The 20473-nt window shown below is 33.7% G+C and overlaps 4 protein-coding genes across 12 annotated transcripts; 1 reads left to right on the plus strand and 3 right to left on the minus strand.

Moving 5' to 3' along the window:
• Nucleotides 1-538: 538 nt before the first annotated feature.
• Nucleotides 539-7644, minus strand: LOC100798208 (uncharacterized). Of its 9 annotated transcripts, none has more exons than XM_041009154.1 (8): nt 7189-7644; nt 6398-6868; nt 6099-6270; nt 5264-5561; nt 4210-4282; nt 3183-3273; nt 1133-1212; nt 539-1028 (listed from the first exon to the last, which is right to left on the minus strand). In XM_041009154.1, exons 1-8 carry the CDS (start codon nt 7258-7260, stop codon nt 774-776), a joined length of 1512 nt encoding a protein of 503 aa, XP_040865088.1. In that variant the 5' UTR covers nt 7261-7644; the 3' UTR covers nt 539-773. The 9 variants fall into 9 exon arrangements, with proteins under 9 accessions (XP_040865088.1, XP_040865090.1, XP_040865086.1 ...); XM_041009156.1 differs by having other exon boundaries at nt 5264-5627; nt 7504-7638; XM_041009152.1 differs by having other exon boundaries at nt 5264-5627; nt 7248-7492.
• Nucleotides 7645-9576: 1932 nt separating this feature from the next.
• Nucleotides 9577-10663, plus strand: LOC102665271 (VQ motif-containing protein 22). The gene has a single exon (XM_006595583.4). It carries the CDS (start codon nt 9812-9814, stop codon nt 10295-10297), a length of 486 nt encoding a protein of 161 aa, XP_006595646.1. The 5' UTR covers nt 9577-9811; the 3' UTR covers nt 10298-10663.
• Nucleotides 10664-12698: 2035 nt separating this feature from the next.
• On the minus strand, nt 12699-16469 carry LOC100803699 (choline-phosphate cytidylyltransferase 2). Its single transcript, XM_003545158.5, has 8 exons — nt 16115-16469; nt 15864-15977; nt 15690-15785; nt 15553-15595; nt 15305-15460; nt 15068-15148; nt 13465-13575; nt 12699-13356 (listed from the first exon to the last, which is right to left on the minus strand). The coding sequence occupies exons 1-8, from the start codon at nt 16249-16251 to the stop codon at nt 13138-13140; spliced, it is 957 nt and encodes a 318-aa protein (XP_003545206.1). The 5' UTR covers nt 16252-16469; the 3' UTR covers nt 12699-13137.
• A 583-nt stretch (nt 16470-17052) lies between these two features.
• Nucleotides 17053-19851, minus strand: LOC100798734 (pentatricopeptide repeat-containing protein At3g22150, chloroplastic). Its single transcript, XM_014766901.3, has one exon. It carries the CDS (start codon nt 19784-19786, stop codon nt 17384-17386), a length of 2403 nt encoding a protein of 800 aa, XP_014622387.2. The 5' UTR covers nt 19787-19851; the 3' UTR covers nt 17053-17383.
• Nucleotides 19852-20473: the final 622 nt, after the last annotated feature.

The following is a 20473-nucleotide window of genomic DNA, read 5'->3' on the forward strand; positions in this document are numbered from 1 at the left end:
CAGGCACATGCATAATGCATTCACCCCAAGTGTAATCCTTTATCGATGATAAATTTCCTAACTAACACTGCAGTGGTGGAAATGGTGTTCACACCTTTCATACTTACCTCCAATTCCAAACCTGATTTGCCTACTTCATATTCTTCAAAGCAAGCACATGGTGTAAGCATTGTCTTTTCAGTTAAAACCATTTCCTAGAGGCCGACCCCTAATTCTGAACTAATCTTTTTTGACAGAGATTCTGAACTAATCTTAAGCGGCCAACATCACAACTTATTGATCAAAAGAGGCAACATATGTTTATACCTCTGATGAGCTCACCCTGCTATGCTGAACTGTTTTCCCTCCCTCTTGCTTAATAAGAGGACCAGTACATTCAAAAACGGGATTTTTTTTTTCTAATGTCATCAAGCACTAGATCATAGTCTGTGCTTTAATTTGGACTTCACTCGTGTTTTCTTGAATTGCAATTTAAAAGAGTATTATTCCTTAAACTGTAACAACTTTTCCTTTTTAATCATGCACTCTGACAAATCGCTGGTAGTAACTTGAGGATGTTTTCATTGATGGGGTTGAATTAGTCGATGGGATTGCTTGTCAGTGAAAGGAAAGAGTATAACATACAAAAGTAACGTTTAACTATGTTAACAAATATCATGATTCACACTTTCAAGTGGAAATCCTCATGTTTTTAGTGTAAAAAGTTAGTAAAAAAAGAAAGAAAAAGAACAAAAGTCTTCATAACTGAGGAAGACTGCCCTGAATCAGTTGTATCAACTGTTGCCATGCTGCGGCAGATGATGCTCTTGTTGTCTTTGTCGCTGATGTTGTCCTCCATCTTCCTGTCCCTGTTCTTGTACATGCTCACGATGCTGCTGCTCTGTCCAGTTAACATTTACAAAGGAGGATTGAACCTGCCTGCTAGTTCTCCATCCGATGAATTCCATAACGAGAGAATTCATACTGATGGCAATCCCAAATCCAGTGAACGTAGAAAGGAGAATGGAGAGAATTGCATTAAAATTGAGCTACAAAAGTGAAACAAAGGTAAATGTCAAAAATATATATATTTTCGCTCTCACCGAGTGCCAAGTATCTTCATGAAGTCAGGATAGGAACTATATCATCTTACAATAGTATAAAATACATGAGCTAACAGGATAAGAGTTGCAAACTGGAAGCAAGCATAAGCCCATACGAAACTCCTGCTCACTGCCACCACAACAACATCACTCATGTTAATCAGAAATTAATAACCCGGTATCATGTAGTCTACAGCATAAGATTATAGCAACTCCAGAGGATCTAATGAACAGGAAAATTACAGAGTATGGGCCTTGTTCTAATCAATTCTCGTGTCAGAATCATTAGGATAATCTCAACTTCTTTTACCATTTATTTGTTTTAAATCAGACATTACATACCAAATCAGATGTTGCGGCTGATAGAAATTGTTTCTTTGAACTCACTAAACTTAAAATGAACAGGAAAATTACAGAGTATGGGTCTTGTTCTAATGAATTCTCATGTCAGAAACAATAGGACAATGTCAACTTGTTTTACCACTTTATGCGTTTTAAATCAGATATTACACACCAAATCAGATGTTGCAGCTGATAAAAATTGTTCCTTTGAACTCACCAGACTTAACCGTATACTCCATTTGCCAAAACCCAAACAGACTTTGTTTCTTTTCACTCACCTGACTTAACTGTATCCCCCAATTTGCCAAAACCCACACATAATCTGGTTCAAAATCAAAGTCCAAGATTTACATTTAAATACACATATCAAGATCCAGTACAGGGGTAACAACCATGCATTAACTAAAGAGAACTTTGAACTGTAGCCATCCACTCACAGTAGGACAACAACATCAATGCTTTTTTTCACAGGACTTAACAGAAGAAAACTCAGGGAGGAGGGAGGAGGAAGAGGAGGATATGGATCAGCACCATTTAGAGCTAGAACCTTTATAAAGTTTTCTCCTTAAGTTTTCTTAGGTCTTCATCCACTCCTTTTAATTGGACTATCTTCCATTTGATATTTTTGTCACTGAAGCTCCTACTGCTCTTTAAATTAAAATTATTTTAACAATGTTGGCTTCTCCTTTAGCTTAAAAACTATTATTATAGAACCCTGGCCGGTTATAAAAGCAAATGGAAGTCAAAACGTCAGATGTTAAAGGGAAAGCTTCTGTGTTCTGGATCCTCCCAGTTTGTCAAAGCTTACAAAAATGATTCTGCAGTATAAATTTTTTGGGGGGCATTTTTCATAAGCGGCTATTTTCAACCTATGAAAAAAAGCAGTAAAACAGTTTTTTAAAAACAAAGCATACATAATTATTATATAAACATCTTTTACTTAAAATATAGTTTATATTCAAAAAAAGAAAATGAAAAACTCAAATAAATAAGCAAGAAATACTTGAAAAATGCTTATTCTTCCTTTTTCTTGGGGTACAGGAATGCTTATTCTTCCTTGATAAACTAGAGTTAGACACTTAGTAATTACAGTCATAATGAGAGTAATTCTAAATAGAGAAATGAGGTGTACAGACCTTGTAACTTATCTCAATTCTTTTGGTGGTAGGAAAAATGTACATACGGAATGACGTTTACAGGTCTAGCGAGGAGAGACATATTAAAAAATAATTCCATGCCAATGGAGGCCAAAACATTTGATTTAGATTTTATAAGAGCCTACTTATTAGTCCAATATTTGTCAATTACAATGTATTGTTACTTGTTAGTCCAATGTTTGTCAATTTCCATTGTATGTATTCCATTTTAATACTTCATGATTATTTTTACCGCTATCCTTATCTGTAACCATAGCTTGCAAGTGCATAATAACCTACTTGATGAATTCTAGCAACACACTTCCCCATAATTCTTTCCAACACACTTTGTACCACGGATTAAAATTCACCTGAGTCTTAGTAAATAATAAATGGGACTCATTAAATAGGAGATGAAGCCTACATGAATATCATCCAATAGAAGGAAGTGTCTTCAAAGGAGTATAAAGAGCATATTGCTAACATCTCTCTAACTTACTATAAATTTGACAATTATACATGAATACAGTTCACTTTTATACCTTGTAATAAAAATAAAAACTAGAACAAAAATGAAACCAAAAGTGCAAATGTTAAGGAAGAGAGAAGAAAACAGCTTTACCCATGGTTGATGCAATCATAGATGAAAGGAGACCTAAAACACAGGAGAATGGTAATGAAATGGCAAGAGCACGAGGTCCCAAATCTGAAACCTGGTAAACTAGAAACCATTGTGTCAGACACACTTATATTTCACACAAAACAGTAGTTATAAAGTTGGCTTGGTGGTTAAAGGGAGAAGGGCGGAGGGAGAGGTTGTGGGTTCAAATCCCTCCCACCAACAAAAACTAAAAAACTAACAACTAACATTGATCAATAAAAAAAAATGTTTTACACAAAACAGTTAATTGTTAACAAAGGAAAACAAAACTAGAAAAAATAAATGAAGCATATACAGCATTATCCAAGGGCTCTCATATAAACAGTATTAGTAAACATGGCCTTCTAGTACTAAATAGGCAAAGAAATAGTATCTCCCTTTATTCCCTAGAACACAGGTACAAAAATGTATTCCATGAAACAATTAATGAGTAAATTGAACAAAATAATAAAATACAAAGAAAGCCATTTGTTTAAATTTGGACCTACAAGCTGCCTAAATTATAAAGCACTTTTCCCACTCCTTCAGCACTAATTAAACTTAAAACAAGTGATTTTTAGCCTTTTTAGGATACAGATAGGATTTGCTTCTTAAAAAAAACAGAAAACTATTACTTTTTTTTTTAAGAAAAAGCAATTTAGACAAACACACGCAAAAAAAAAAAAGCATAAGACTGCTTATTTTATTAAAAAAATAAGTTTAAACAAATGGGTCCTAAGTATGTGTTCCCTGTTCTTATGCCCTAAATAAAGAAAACTTTCCTTCATCTGTAAACTGAGAAAATTGCTAAACTCCCAGTAGATGAGGTTATACTTTCAGAATTACCTACTAACAACTACAGATTGGTCAAAATAATCTTTCAGAGGCAAGTTTCTCATGTAGATGGCACTGTGACAATTGGATGCAATAAGCCCAAAATCATAACTTGATGCAAGCAGCAGTTAGCCAGTTACCATAAACTTCAGCACAGATACAAAGAAAAGCATACCAGTAGTTGCTCTAGAAAACAAAAGTACGCAAGCATGCTGACCAAGATAAGTACTGGTACATCCTGCCAGATCCTGTTATGCATGAAATAGCTAGAATACATTACAATTAGAAAAGTAGTGATTGGCTGATGATTTATCATAGGTTTTGTAGACATAAGAAGGGTGATGTTTATGTCTTTTTAGGAGGGGTATCTTTGGTAGATCTACAAAGAGATTGTGATGTGTTACATTACATGTATCATGTTCTTAGTTTTTCTCTTTATTCCCTTTCATTTTTAGTTTAGTTTTTCAGGATTTATTTATTATCCTCTAGGTTTTTACATGTCTTTTTTTCTTAAATGATACTTTGTTTATCCAAAAAAAAAAAAAAAGCAGATGTATATGTTGTTCAAAATCAGAATCAATTGCATATGTTTATTAGACAGCCCATCAGCCAATAGCATATGGAGTAGGCTTTTCAGTGTGTTTGATGGGCCTTGGATTTTTCCCAATAGCCAGGAGCAGTTTCTTGAGATTAATTAAAAAAATTTGGCAGAAGCAGAGGGTATAGTTTTACGGGTGTCTTGTACACTGTCATTTGGGTCTTAGGATGGAGAAGAGATGCTTGGTTATTCAAGGTAAATATCCTTCAACTTGATATAGAACATTATTGTTCTGATGGCATCTTATTGGAGCTCAGCACATGGATTCTTCCAAGGGGGTTTCTTGGACAGATATAAAAAGGGATTGGACAGCTCTGTTATTTTCTTTGGTAAAGTGAAAGAAGGAAATCTATTCTTTGTAATCCTTTCCTTATATTCTTTCTTTTCCTTAAAAGGAACAAAAAGGATGCCAAACAATACCAAGAGCACATCTTACTGCCACATTGTCACCTATCCATATGTGCAAATAAACTGAAGCTGAAGCTTTTTAAACTTAACAACCCAAAATAGTTAAGATCTACTACTTTATATAGTTTTATAACCACCCTAGTTTCCCTAATATCATATCATAGATAACACTTTAGGTCTAATTGAACACAGATGACTAACACGGTGAAGTAATTAAACATACCTGTAATAAACTATTTCTGACTGTTGTGGCACATTTGATGCCTGCCTAGCAGGAGTTAGAGGATTATAAATTTTCAACAGTGTTACTGGGAGGTTCTGGACATCCAGCTTGCAGACATCACAGGTCCTGTTTCCCTTAATACTAAACCACTTTACTGCACATTCTTGGTGAGCAAGTGCAAGATCACCTTTACAACTGCATTCCATCTTAAGTGTATTCCCTCCTTCCCCAAGCTCCACCAAACAAATCCTGCAAACTGCTTGTTCCTCTGGAATATCCTCAGTAGCATCTTCAATGGCTGGAAAGGAAAGAACGGAGTGAAAAGACACAAAGGAGGGGGAGGAGGAGGGATTTAAGCATACAGTTAACAAGACAATACAAACCAATGAGAATAGTATACTGATTAAAAAATTAATGTATTCTATGAAAAATTCTAGTCCCTATTTAACCTGTTTCTATTTAAATACCAAGTAATCCTAACTCAGAAAAAGACAAACCATAAACTAAAACCCTAAGATCAAAATTAGAAGTTAACATCAATATAAACTTCATTCAGTATTATCATTTCTTTATTTAATTTGGAGAGTCCAGTGCAATGAAATGAAAGGGTTTTCCTTAGATTATATCTCTAGGAAACCTCTATTCTCTTTCTTCTATATTATTGTTGCTAATTTCATTTAATTTATGGTTTAGTGCTCAACTCAATATCAAATACATGTTGCTTGTCAAAATGACAGAACACTTCAAATTATGCACATTGTTGATCAAGTTCAAGAAGTTTAAAAGGGACATTTAGAAGAAAATTTTGTAAATTCCATATATTTTGAGGAATTACCAATCTCTGGAACGAAAGCACCATCAGTTGACTTTCCACCAACAGTTTCAAGATGTCGTTTTGCTGAAATTACACGAATCAAGCCCCTAGAATCTGTAACCCTTAAATTAGTGGCTTTGCCATCAACTGGGACTGAAAATGATCGTGTCATATGCTGATGAACTTCCATTGTCTGTTCAAAAAGAAAAGGCATATATTAAGCAACATGTGCCATTTTTCACTTACAAAATGTGAATAATAAGTACAGTGTAAAAGTAGTTGTTTTGGTCTTGAAATTAGAATGAATACTGGAAACATACACTTAAATCAGAATCACGCCCTAGATGTCTTCCATGTTCATTCTCTGCACTTGAAGTTGCAAATGGAGTAACTGGTAATGAATGTGAAACTTTTGTTGATGGGGAGATAACCCTATTATTAAGAGACAGAGAAGTTGAAGTGGAAGGTTTGTCCAAAGGAGCATCTGATGGGGGAGTGTTGGGAACTATGAGACCTGTCCTTTCAATATCCTGGGAACAGGCATTTATCTTGAAGCTCCTCTGAGGAAGTAAACCTCTCATTGAAGACCTGACTTTGGCTGAATTTGGCCTTGGGGGAAGTCCTCTTGTGGAACCAGGACTTGATCGTGAAACCGAAGGACCATCAGTCTTTGCAAAAGTAGATAATGCAATATCTAGTGACCATGCTGGTATTTGCAGTGAGGATAAATTAGGTCGTCTAGACTGAGGAATCCGGGAGGCCTTGTTACTCTTTTCATTTCCAGTACATGTCTACAATGCCATGCCATCAAAGTAAAAATTCAGAGCTGGACATGTTTGTATTCCTTTTATGATGGCATGGTGTGATAATTAATAATTACTTTAGTCTATCCAGTTAATCTAAATACTAAAACATTAGTAATCTAATTCTAATCAATTGGTTAAAAAATACAGATTATTGGCACCGCCACACCCAGACCCACACAAAGAAAAAAAAAAAAAAAAGATCTTGAATGAAAAGAAAGCACAGAATTAATTTAGTAGTCACATTACGATTATTCAGATAAAAACAAACCCAGGGTTTCATTTCTGAAGAAAATATTTAGAGTAACCTGGGCAGGAACCGGCACAAAATCAGCGTCAAGTTGAAGCTCAGCATCGGCACTCTCACCTCTATTTTCCATCCAAGGAAACGCTTTGGCAAAACAGTTACACTCACGGCATCAAATGCCCAAACGCCATAATGTATTATATTATATTTTGATTTTGATTTAATTATGATTAGCATTATAATAATAGAAGGAAAAGTGGGGTGACAATGATGATACTGATCCGAACGAAGGTTAGGGTTCCTTTGATTCAGATAATTAATTATTTAATTAACCAAAATCGAAAGATTATTCGCTTTTTTGGAATAGTTATCTCACGATTAATGCCCGCCAACTGCAACTCGTGACATGCCAACTTTATGATCCTTCCACCTCTCCCACGATTCTCCATTCTACGTTTTTCCTCTTTCCTTCCTCTGCACTTCGCTCACACACACTTTTCTTGGAGTCCTCAGCCTCTCAATTATTTGCAATTTTTTCCCTCTTTTTTATATTGTTTCAATCATAAATTTAAAAAAAAAAATATAAATATATAAAAAATGTGAGAAACTGGATTTGACCTACTAAATGTGAAAACTCTTTTTTAAAATAAAATATTTATATATCTTTATATTTTAATGTAATAAATATTTTTAATAAAAAAATATTACTTTTAATTTTTAAATACTTAAAATTAAACGGATATTAACAAAATTGTATTTTATGTAATTTCAAAATATTATAAAGTTATGCCATATGAAAACACCTTCAATGTAGGTCAATTGTTATTTCCATATCAAACTTATAAAAGAGGTGATGAGCCAGCATAGTGGTGTGACTTTTTTATTTAAGATTATAATTAAGATTAATTTAAAATTATAAGAGTGATTTGATGGTTGAGAAAAGAAAAAGAGAAAAAGAATGTGTGTTCAAATTCATATACTAACAAAAAAAAAGGATTGAGATTGTAATTTAGTAATTTTTTTTATAATAATAAAGGTTAACTTATATTTTTTATCTTCTATAATTGTTATTTCTTAAAACTAAACTCTTGTTTTCTTTCAAATTGTACAGAAATGGGTTAATTTAGATAAGTTCACATAAGCATGGGGCTAATTAGGTGAATTTTCAGGTACTTTAAAATAATTAAACTTATTTTTAATTTAATAGATTAACAAAGTTATTTTTACAAGTTATAGAACATTGGTCTACAAGCTCATAAATTATGTGGCTAATTAGGTTGTTATACACCTTCAATTATTGTTTCATGTCTCATTGCATTTTAAAAAGCACAATCTGAAATGTAAAATTATATTCCAAAATGGAATGGGGGAACAAGAAGAAATAATTAGTGGAACGTAAAGTTTTAGCCTTAGATATAGACTATAGTTAAATGGATAACTTGTGTTTAAGCTAAAATGCAGAATTGTAGGCATTTTAACCCCGATTTGGCGAGCAAGGTTTTGAACAAAATGATTGAGGAATATAATAATAAACGCAATTAAAGGAAGGTGGTAAGCAGGTGGTAGAATAAAGTTATATATTTTGGTATTTAGCGTGGAAGGGAAGTTGAGGAAGGTAGTGGGGAGTTTCATGTTTGTAGAATTTGAAGTCCAGTCAATTGAAGGAAGAGTCCAAGTCAGCCACAACCCACATAATAAGTCGCAGACATCATCCATACAACAAATTTAAACTCATTCAATATTTCATCCCAAAGTCGGCGTCTTGGTGTTATATTTGCTGCTTCCTCGATGCAACCTCTAAGACTCACCACACATTCCTCATACATCCCCCCTTCCCTCAACCCTCTACTCCAACATTCTAAATCAATTACCATTCATCAAAATTACTATTGTCTTCAACTATATTTAATATCTCTATTCTTTCTTAACTTACATGGCCTTTCTCTAATTTATTAACATAATTCTCTTCTAATTTCTTATGCTATTTTACCATATCAATATTTTTCATTTATTAGTATCTCCCGTAAATATTTAAATGATACACACCTATATTATATCTCATCTCATATATAATAGCACTATCTTAGTAAAAACAAGTCATTTAATCATAATAATTTCTGTAATTAATTATTTTCTTAAAATATATGCGGTGCCAAAATTTATTTTTCTATTAAATAGATAAAGTCTATATGTAAAACATATAAAGTTAAAGTTTAGAATAATTATTAATTTACAGAGAAGATAAAATTTACAAAAATAAAATTAAAGTTCAGAATACAAATATACAATAACAACATTTTTTTTCTCATTTAAGTAAAATTCACTAGATGAATCACATGATATTATTGATTTCCATTAAAAACCAAATTATGAAGAATATTATTTATGATGACTTTTGTGAATGATTTCTATCTCCATGAAGTCCTTTTGATATACTACTAAAACCATCCGATCTTGTTTCCTGTAAACTCACCAAACCATCTTGAAAAATTGAAAAAAGTTTAGGAGGTTAATTAAGGGTTTTTTTCTTCTAGTAATTTATATATTATTATTGTCTGACACATGAAGACGTGGTCCCTTGTAACTATGACTTAATATTGACAAGGACCAAGGCGAGCACAGTGAAGAAGGAAGAAAATTGGAAGCAGCATAAATAGGCCACCAATGCACATTTTTCTTCCTCCATGACTGCTACCATGTCTGGCCCTATTCCTAATGATCACTGGCTCCATTTCTATCAACAAAACCAATTCCCCTCTTCCGTTTCCGACGCCACAACCGTGACAACCACCGCCGCGCCGGCCAAGCTAAGCCCAGAAGGCGGAGTCTCAAAGCCCATTAGACGGCGTTCACGGGCCTCAAGGAGAACTCCCACCACTCTGCTGAACACGGACACCAGCAATTTCCGGGCCATGGTGCAACAGTTCACTGGAGCTCCTTCTGCGCCTGATATGTTTGGGAGCCCAGTCCCTGTCAACCCAAATGGCCTCATGTTGGCCCCTTCTCAGTCCCTTTATCACCAACAAAACCACTTAGCATACAGAGATGGTGGAGACAAGGGTTTTTTTCAGAGACTGAGCAACCCAACAGCAACAGCTCCAAATAATGATCGAGCTGATGAGGTTTTGGTGGACCATGGCGGGCGTTTCTTCCCAACAACTTCTTCTTGAATCTTGTTTGTCTCTCCAATAGGAAGGAGCTTTTAAGTTTCTTCCATACATAAATTCAGCAGATAATTAGGTGCTAACTTGTTGACCAACCCTATGTGAAATGGAACTATATATATTTCCACCTGCACCTGCACCACACTTTCAGCTCTATCTTATTTTTTGCCCTTCCTTGCTTCAAATCGAATCCAGCTATGTTCTTTTTTTCATTATGCTGTGTCGTCGTTGGCTTTCCTTTTCTATTTAAATTTGTGTATTTGTTTTTTATCTTAATCTTGATTGGGACCCTTCTCTTTAGAGAGTCCTAGCCCGATTATAGTTTAATTATTTTGGATATGGTCACTCGGTTAGGCTATGCCAATACTTTTACGTGTGTTGACTTGCTTCCTTCTTTGTATATCTCTCTCTGTAACAACGGTTATTCACACAATAAATTTTATAATAATTTCATTTTTTTTTATCAAATTACTTATTTTATTCAGAAAATGTAAAATAAATTTGATGTTTTATCTTATTTTTTTAATTTAATTTGACTGTTTATTCTTTATTAAGTTAAATTTGATTATTTATTTATTTTCTTAGTTTACTTTAATTTCGTATCTTTTAAAAAGTGTAGTTGATCGTTTATCTTATTTTTTAGTTCAATTTAAATGAACTTTTTTGTTAAAAATGATGTGAAGAAAAAAAGGAAGAAAATTGAAAAAAAAAATTATTTTTAAATGATTAACGAAATCAATCTTAAATAGATTAAAGGATTGAATTGGAAAAAAAAAAGATAAAAGATAAATTAAATCAAAAAAAAGATAAAGGACCAAATAATTTTTTAAAAAAGATAGAGGATCAAATTGAACTTTTTAAAAGATAAATTATCAAATTGAAAAAGGAAATAAGATTGGTCATTTAGCCTTAAAAAAATGATTATTCAACACCAAAGAAACTATTAGATAAGAAAGTGATAAAAAAAAATAAAAATATAGATATGATACGATAAAAAGAGAAATAATGAGTGTTAATAAGATATATTAAATGAATTCTTTGATAAAAATTGTTCAAATTGATTTTGATGAAATTGATTTATGTTTAAATGTTTTTATTATGAAATCAAATTAAAAGTAAAACTTAATATAAATTTTTTTATTCAATGTAAAAATTATTCAAACTTAATTAAACTCAATACCTGTTTGCTTCAACATGTCGTTGAACTTGATCTGCATAAACTTATATTATGAAATCAAATTAAAAGTAAAACTTAATATAAATTTTTTTATTCAATGTAAAAATTATTCAAACTTAATTAAACTCAATACCTGTTTGCTTCAACATGTCGTTGAACTTGATCCGCATAAACTTATGGACATGGATCAAACATATACTCAATCAAGTTTGGATCCAAAATCAATTATAAATTTTTTTTTTCAACGCTAAATTAAATATATGAAAAATTATCTGAAATTAATTATGGACTCAAAATCAATTTTTAAAGTAAAATTAAACACACACCGAATGAAATAGTGTCCAAATACCGTTTTTCAATTTTATTATATACTTTTTTATTATCTCTTTTGCATGAAAGTTAATATAAATTTGTATTATATATAAATAAAATTCCTTATCTCTGTGACCTTTGGTAACGAAAAAATGTGGAAGCAGGAAGCAGCTCTCTCTTTATATTAGTAAAATCTCCGTAGTGTAGAAAAAATAAGAGTCTATTTGAAACTAAGTAGTTGTTAACAAGTGTGTTTGGACCTATATTTTGATATTTTTTAGTTGACAACTATGTTCAGTATAAGAGAAGTACTAATGACACTCTTGACATTTTCCTTTTAAATACTAGGTCCAAACACACTTGTTAACAACTACTTAGTTTCAAATAGACTCTTATTTTTTCTACACTACGGAGATTTTACTAATATAAAGAGAGAGCTGCTTCCTGCTTCCACATTTTTTCGTTACCAAAGGTCACAGAGATAAGGAATTTTATTTATATATAATACAAATTTATATTAACTTTCATGCAAAAGAGATAATAAAAAAGTATATAATAAAATTGAAAAACGGTATTTGGACACTATTTCATTCGGTGTGTGTTAATTTATTAAAAATTATTAATTTTAGTAAATTTTACTTCTCAATTAATGTTTATTTTTCTTGAATTTATTGAAAATTAATAATTTTTAATAAATTATAACCAATCACATAAAGTATCCCAAAAAAATGTCGCTAGCACTCCTCATGGTGATTTTCAATAATGTTGGAAACATAATTCCAATTTTCAAATTCAAGTTTCAGGAAAACAATTAAAAGTAATTTTTTGTATGAACACCATCTTGAGCTGTGTTATTTTAAACATTACATGTCAAAATCAATTTTCTAATATATGCAAACAAAAATTATACGACTGAACTTACATTAACTTAAAATCAATTTTATAAAATCACATGATCCAAACTTAAGTCTACAGACATATCCAATTCATGTATGATGCCTACAAGATGCAAAAGATAGAGTTGATGACTTCAATGGGACGTGAAAATTCACGTTAGATTGTACGAGGAATTTGTGATTTTCCTTCCCTGAGCTAGCAACGCTGAAATAGAATGTAGAACCCAAAATTAAGTGAATAAAAAGGATATGGTACTTTTCCCATCTAAAATTAACCATATGCACAAACACTCGTATACCAGCATTCAACACGTAAAATTTTGACCACACTAGCAAAATGAAAGTTCCCTTGTGCAACTTCAAATCCACTATCCAACATAATGCATATAATATTGCAGATATCGCATGGACAGTTGCTATTGACATTCTGCCGAGAACCCAACAATTCCACCGAAGTATACCTATTCTTTTTTCTCATCTTTTCCATTATTTTGAGGATTAAGCTCATCATCATCATAATATTCTTCAAAATATTCTTCATCACTATCATCCTCCTCATCATAATAATACTCCTCATCATCGTCATCCTTATCATCCTTGCCATTTTGTAGACGAAGTGTGCCATCTCTTGACTGCTGACCTCTTAACCTCTCTTGAATTCGATCCCTAATTGCTGTTCCCTGTTGGTAGATCCAAGTGGTAACAATAAAAAAAACAAAATGAGAAGTTAACAAGAAGTTTACATACATTAGAAGAGTTGCATAGCTTTTTCACATAAATTAGCTCACCATCTTGTGGCAACCTTCTTCAAACATTTCCAGAAAACCAGCTACCCAACGATCAGCATTTTCCACCCACTCATTCCGATGCATGCCAGCAGTCTTTGCAACAATTTGGATCTGGATAAACCACACAAAGATATGTATCTTTACCATAATTGATAATTCAATTAAAAACAACCGAGATAATTTTTAATGTATGATACTGTTAAGTATTAAGCGTACATAAAAGTTGAAAAGAGAACACTTATGTCCACAGGACTACAAGTATTGCCTTATTATGTAAAAAGCATAGGTTTTAAACCATAGCCTCATCTATACAGCTATATACAAAGCAAAAACCGTAGATTAGTTTCAACACTTTCAATTTAATACAACATCTCCCTCACACCCGGATATACATTAGCAAAATCAATAATTTAAGAAAGCTGCTTCCTAATACTGCTTTTAAAAACTATTCTTAGAGACAGACTCAGAGAAAGAGAAAGAGAGAGATGCAAAAATAGTATCAATTCTCTATTTTTCTTTTACAAGACAACTACAGTAAAGCCAGTCCATAGTTTTTTTCACTCTCTAGTATCTTTTCCTTGTAGGCAAAGAATTTTAATGTTGGCCAAATATTAATATGAGCCTAATAAAGTCAAGGAAAAAAACTGAAACAAGCAATATTTGCAATCAGATGTATAGCTGACAATAGAGAATTATGCCAAAGCAAACTAGTAACTGACTGATATCAGTTTCACGGCAATAAATCATACAACCACTAATTACCAGTGAAACCGTGATCTGTGATGCCCGACAGTGAAGGTTTGACAAAAAAAACAGGGAGAAATTAAAAGCAATATTTTTTCATTCATCCAGGTTTGTTGCACTAAAATTACAATGATAAGTTAAAACTATATTGAAAAAAATATATAGATATGTAAATTTAAGATAAATTATAAATTCAATCTGCAAAGTTCTCCCCCCCCCCCCCCCAATCCTTCTTCTGTAATTACAGTAGTAATCAGACAGCAAGAAGATCCACGAAGTCACGACATTTAATTAAATAATTAAATATAAAAACATACAGAGGATATGAAACACAAAGACCTATATAATGAAATTTATCACAATATGAGGAATGCAATTTTTGAGAAGGTATATTCAATTGATTTGATAATGTTAGGACTCCATGATTCTGAATTAAAACAGACTGCATGGTTCAAAATAACAATTAAAACAACATAGCCGTATGTCAATTCAGATTGGGTTGGTTTTTTTGTTGATTTTACTCCTTAATCACGTTTTTGTCCTTGAAAAAGACTCCGAGATCCACAAATGCAATACTTAGACAAAATTGTGACAATAAACCGTTGAATCCAAAAACCAGTAGCAGATGTCCAACATCCCATAACAGATTGAATGACAATTGTACTTAACTATGAATTTTTCAAAGCACTTTACCTGACATTCTTAGCTCCTACTTCAACAGTCATTACATTACAAAGTTATAATCTACATGTGATTTTCATCCTACAGCCCTTCCATCCCATTTAATTCACATGATGTTGCCTAACAAAAGTATTAATTCGACTTGATAACCTAAATTATATGTTATAGCAATACATACCTTTTCGCCAACTTTTTCTTGATGTTCCTTCACTTTCTCTTGTAATGTTTTCAACCTTCTATTCACCCTCAGTCGCTTTTCCTATTTATGACAAAGTAATGACAACCACAAGGGACAAGAGCATTCACCAAAGGAACAAAGAGTGACGTCAATATAAGAACAAACAATTTGCTGAAAGAGGTATCATGTTAAATTTTAAAGTAGAATACATCAAAGAGATCTATGCCAAATCCATGCCTTCACATAGCTCACGCCAAGCTCGTTTCTTGAGTACCCACGATCCAAGTTCCGCAGCACATATTGGTTATAATCTTTGACAATCCTCATTATAACATCGGACGTGGATATTCCTTCGGTCCGTTTTGTTTCCTTAAACCTCCCAACAGATTTAACCTACATAAAAAATTCACAGCACATAGTATAAGTGAAAGGAGAAAGTAACAACGAAATTAAAAAAATAAAAAAGAAAGTTTTGTCATACATACAAATTCATAAACATCATTGGCAGCACCACTGGCATCAGCATAACTGTGGACAATGGGTTGACAAGTGCAAAAAAGATTATTATATTATGCAATGAAGTTACTAGATTCAGATGTTGATGTTGAGAGATTAATCTTACGGAAGAGAGTCATGAGCCACATAGTCAATGTAGTGCTTGTCAAGAAACTCTTGATTGATAACCCAAGGGGCATCAGGAATAACTTCATCCACCCATCTGATCTCAAAATGAAATCAAACTCAAACTCAAATTCAAATTCAAATGGTTGAAGCAACAAAAAAAAAAATACCATACTTGCAGTGGCGCAGGGATTCGTATCGTTCGGCCTCTGTCATAACAGTTTTGCCTTTGTATTTGTGGGTGACTTCATCGTTGCAACACCCAACAAGCAAGTATGTATTCGGAAACCTAAAATACCAAAGTAAGAGTGTATGTGAATGGAACCTTGAAGAAATGCCTTCTATTAATAAATGGATTGATATAAATGAAATCTATTATCAGATCTCGGAGGCAAAGCAAAGGATTGGGAAATGATTGATGAATACGATTTCTTGGCTTGCTCGAGGGAGCGAGCGTGGCCAAAGTGGAAGAGATCGTAGATGCCATCCGCGTACACTCGAACGGGACGGTCCTGGTCCTCCGGAGGCGACGCCGTTTTCGAATGCTCGCTCTGATCTGCCATTCGCCTCTTCTTTTCTCTTTTTTTCTTCTCTTTGGTAATAAATAAATCGCAATTTCGCTCGCAAACGTCGTATGCGCTTTTCCTCCAAAATGTTCTTTTTCTTAAAACGAAGACGAAGAGTACTACATGATTGTTTCAGAGTATACTATGTTTTTCTCTTAAAAAAATGGTTTTTAGTCTTCAATGCCTTTTCATTTTCATGATTTTGTTCCTTCAACTGTTTAAAGACTTCGTTCTTCAAGTTTTTTTTTTTATGAATCAATATGGGCCGAATCTGGTGAGTCAACCGGATGGAAAATTAAAAAATTGTTGGGATGCCCATGAAATTGTAATCCGGCTCACTTAACCCGTAATTCAGTGGGTTGCAATTGGATTGATTCACTTAACTCATTTTAACTAAAATTTAATATTTTTTAATTTTATTCTTAAGATTTTAATGTTGTTAAATTATGACTATTGTTTGAACAATTGAATTTTATTTTAACTCTTTTGAATGATATTTATGAATTTGAGATATTTGAATGATAATATTATATGTTTAAATGGTTATTTGAAACATTTCTCATTTATTTATATTCATATTTGAACCATTTGAATTAATAAATATATTTGTTCGAAAATTCCTTTTTTTAAAAAAGAAAAAAGTTTTAATTTTTTCATTTGGATTTCATAGACTTCTTAATGAGATAACATCTCCACTATCACACAAAACACTTTTGCTCTTAATTGTTCGGTTTCAGTTTTATCAAACAAGCCCCAAGAGTTCAAGACTACAGCCAAATTATGTAAAAAAGGCTGAGCTGGAGAATTATACCTCAATATAACAGTAATCATCACACCATTTCTTGTAGCAGGAGTAAAAGGTAGGATGAAACGTGTGTCACTATTCAACTGTACATGAATTGAATGAGTTGTTCATCACTGAAATAAGTGTTTCAAATGAATTGCCAATAGCAGTTCTAGTCATGTATGTGTACACTGGATGAACTTATGCTGGTCGTGAAACTATCATTGGTTATAATCAATCCTGTGACTGCTGTGTATCAAAGAACCAAACTCAATTTTTTGAAAGCTGCCCACTGCAGAGCAACCAACATCTGACTTTGATAATATTTGTCATAACGCATTCATTTCAGTCACTAGATTCCAAAATCCTATTTAAATTGGAATTGTTGCGTGGCTTATAACCAGCATCCTTCATGCCCATAGTCAATTTGTCCAAGATATAATATATCTCACCACTTTGGGGGTGCTTCTCATCTCTGGATACAAAGAAGTTCACATGCCCAGCAATCTCAACCCAACTACATCCCATTTCCTTTTGCAAACCTTTTTCCTTCATCTGATTTCTCACTCTATCAACTTTTTCCCACTCTCCTTCCTCTGCATAGATATTTGAGATCAAAACATGATATCCAGCAATCCTTTTTTCTGTTTCCATATTAAGCAACTTTTCAGCAATAAATTTTCCCAATTCAAAGTACCCATGATTTCTGCAGGCCCCAAGAATAGATCCCCAGATTTCTATTGCATTACCATCCTCACCCAATCTCTGGACAAACTCATAGGCTTCGACCACCCTCCCAACCCTCCCTAACATGTCTGCAACACAACAATAATGTTCAATTGAGGGCTTAATTTTATGTAATTCGTCCATATACTCAAATATGTGAAGACCTTCTTCAACCAAACCACTATAACTGCAAGCAGACAAGATGGCAACAAAAGTAACTGCATCAGGCTTAATCCCACATCTCAGCATGGAATCATACAAGGCAAGAGCTTCCTTACCCATTCCATGCTGACCATAGCTCATTATCATTGTGGTGTATGTAACAGAATTCCTCTCTGGTGTTCTGATAAAAACATTTTCGGCATAACTGATTGCGCCCGATTTGGAATACGTGTCCACTAAAGCAGTTCCCACAAAAACATTTTCATCCAAGAAATGACGTATGGCAAATCCGTGAAGTTGCCTAGCAAAGGTCGTACTTCCCATTGAACTACAGGCTGGGAGAATGGACGCTAAGGTCACTGCATTTGGAATTACCTTGTGAACTAATGCCTCTCTAAGAATGAGAATGGCTTTGTCACTGAGCTCGTTCTGTGTATAACCAGCAATCATAGCATTCCATGTGGCCAGATCTCTATCACTTGGGCAATTCTGCTGAAATAACAACTCAGAAGTCCTAATCAACCTGGATTTCGCATACATATCAATCAGATAACTCTCCATACCCTCAAACTGTATCCCGTGGCGAATTAGGTATGCATGGGTTTGCCGTCCAATGTAAGAGCTCCTCATGTTAGAAGCCGCAGAAAGAAGGGCCGTCATGGTGACGGAATCGATCGGAAACTTCTGCTTCTGCATCTCGCACACAAGCATGAGTGCTTCCTCATCCAAACCATTCTGTACGAAGGAAGAAATTATAGTATTCCACGAAACAGCATCCCTTTGAGACATGTTATCAAAAACCTTAAAGGAAGTATCAACAAAATTGCATCTGGAGTACATAACCATGATAGCATTGACAACAATAACTGGAGTAGCTGCCAAATTTTTTAGAACAAATGCATGTAGCTGATGAGCCAATTTAATTTGCTGCAGCTGGGAAACAGCAGAGATAACGGACAGAAAAGTGACCTCATCGCACACGGCCTCCTCTGACTCCAGGGCACGAACGAAAACATCAACCCCTTGAAGAGGACAGTTATTTTGAACATAACCACCAATCATGGTGTTCCAAACCTCTGTATTTTTGTTGGAACAACGGTCAAAAACCATCCTAGCATGGTCTAAGCAACCAAGATCAGAAAACAAAACGATTGCGGAGCTAACAGCAAAGACGTCATTGACATAGTCGGCACCAAATTTAAGAAGCAAGGCATAAAACATAAGAGCGGTTTTAGGATCAGGGACAGCGGGGAAGACATTGACGAAAGTAACGGGAGATGGAGTAATGGAAGTTTTAATGAGGGTTGCGAAGGCGCGAAGGGCGTGAAGGTGTCGGTGGGTTTTGACGAACCATGAAATCAAGGTGTTCCAAGCGACGACGTTACGTTTGCGCATAACGGCGAAAACTTTGAGGACGTAGTCGTGTTGGGATTGAGGGGGCAAGCAGGAGGAGTACATGTTCAAGAGGGAGTTGTAGACGATTCGAGAGTTGGATTGGGAGCGAAGAAGATGGGAATGAAGGGCCTTACCGGTCATGAGGTTTTGGGTTAGGGAGCAGGCCTTGAGGGTGGAAGAGAAGGTGTAGCAATCGGAAGGGGTGCAGGGGGTGGACTTCATTTCAGCGTAGAGCTGGAGGGCTTCCAAAGGCATGTGGTTGCAGATGAAGCCGATGATGACGGTGTTCCACACCGCGGTGGAGGCGCGTGGAAGAGTGTCCAGAAGATGGCGTGCCAAGTGAGGTTGCCCCTCTTGGCACAGTTTGCTTAGGCGAGACCGAATGCTAATGCCGCGGCTTGGCTTTCCGCCCTCAACTGGAACAGGAGGAACGGGAACAACCGTAGAAGAAGCCATCACCCTCATCCCAAACACACACTAACACTATCCTATTCTTCTCACACTCACATTACTACTTCATCAATTCTAATTATAGGATCAAAATACAATGTTTACAACCACTCAAACAGGAATAAACTGGATAATTAAATCTAAATAAATAAGTTCTCAATGTAAAACATTGTCCAATTAAAAATCATTACCATGATAGTTGTTACCACATATCTTTTAATATTATTTTTTATTCTTAATATCAAATTAAAAGAATACTTAAAAAATAATTTGTAAATATAATTAATAAAATTACTTGATGCTAATTTCAATCCTTTACATGAAAACAAATCAAAATATTTTTTATCCTAATAAGTATAGAATGAAACGTATGATTGTTTTCAAATGTATTAATAATTAATATCTTAGTCTTGATTTATTGTGAAATATAATATTGAGATATTATTATTTTTGTATGAAACTAAATGCATTTATCAAACTATTAACATTATTTCTTAAATTATTAGTAATGTTGAATAATTAGTTCTATAAGCACATTTAAAATAAAATTTAAATTTATGATATTATTAATTAAAATTAATTTATCTATTTTCATTGATTTTGATAAATTAAATATTTATTTTATATATATAGAATTGAATGTATTATTAATTAACTAAAAATCCATTAATTTTGTTTATATTTGAGTTTGACGAAAGTATA

The sequence above is a fragment of the Glycine max genome, chromosome 14, assembly GCF_000004515.6.
Source record: "Glycine max cultivar Williams 82 chromosome 14, Glycine_max_v4.0, whole genome shotgun sequence".
Lineage (NCBI taxonomy): Eukaryota > Viridiplantae > Streptophyta > Magnoliopsida > Fabales > Fabaceae > Glycine > Glycine max.

Bases quoted from the DNA above. Each gene is read 5' to 3' on its own strand.
- LOC100798734 (XM_014766901.3), bottom strand. From the start codon at position 19,786: ATGAGGGTGATGGCTTCTTCTACGGTTGTTCCCGTTCCTCCTGTTCCA.
- LOC100798208 (XM_041009152.1), bottom strand. From the start codon at position 7,364: ATGCTAATCATAATTAAATCAAAATCAAAATATAATATAATACATTAT. The intron at 6,869-7,247 runs GTGAGAGTGCCG...ATGGCATTGTAG, and splicing joins TCCTTGGATGGAAAATAGAG to ACATGTACTGGAAATGAAAA. The intron at 1,213-3,182 runs GTAAAGCTGTTT...TTGTGGTGGCAG, and splicing joins TATGATTGCATCAACCATGG to TGAGCAGGAGTTTCGTATGG.
- LOC102665271 (XM_006595583.4), top strand. From the start codon at position 9,812: ATGACTGCTACCATGTCTGGCCCTATTCCTAATGATCACTGGCTCCAT.
- LOC100803699 (XM_003545158.5), bottom strand. From the start codon at position 16,251: ATGGCAGATCAGAGCGAGCATTCGAAAACGGCGTCGCCTCCGGAGGAC. The intron at 15,978-16,114 runs GTATTCATCAAT...TTGGTATTTTAG, and splicing joins CTCGAGCAAGCCAAGAAATC to GTTTCCGAATACATACTTGC. The intron at 13,357-13,464 runs GTGAGCTAATTT...ATCTACCAACAG, and splicing joins AAGAAGGTTGCCACAAGATG to GGAACAGCAATTAGGGATCG.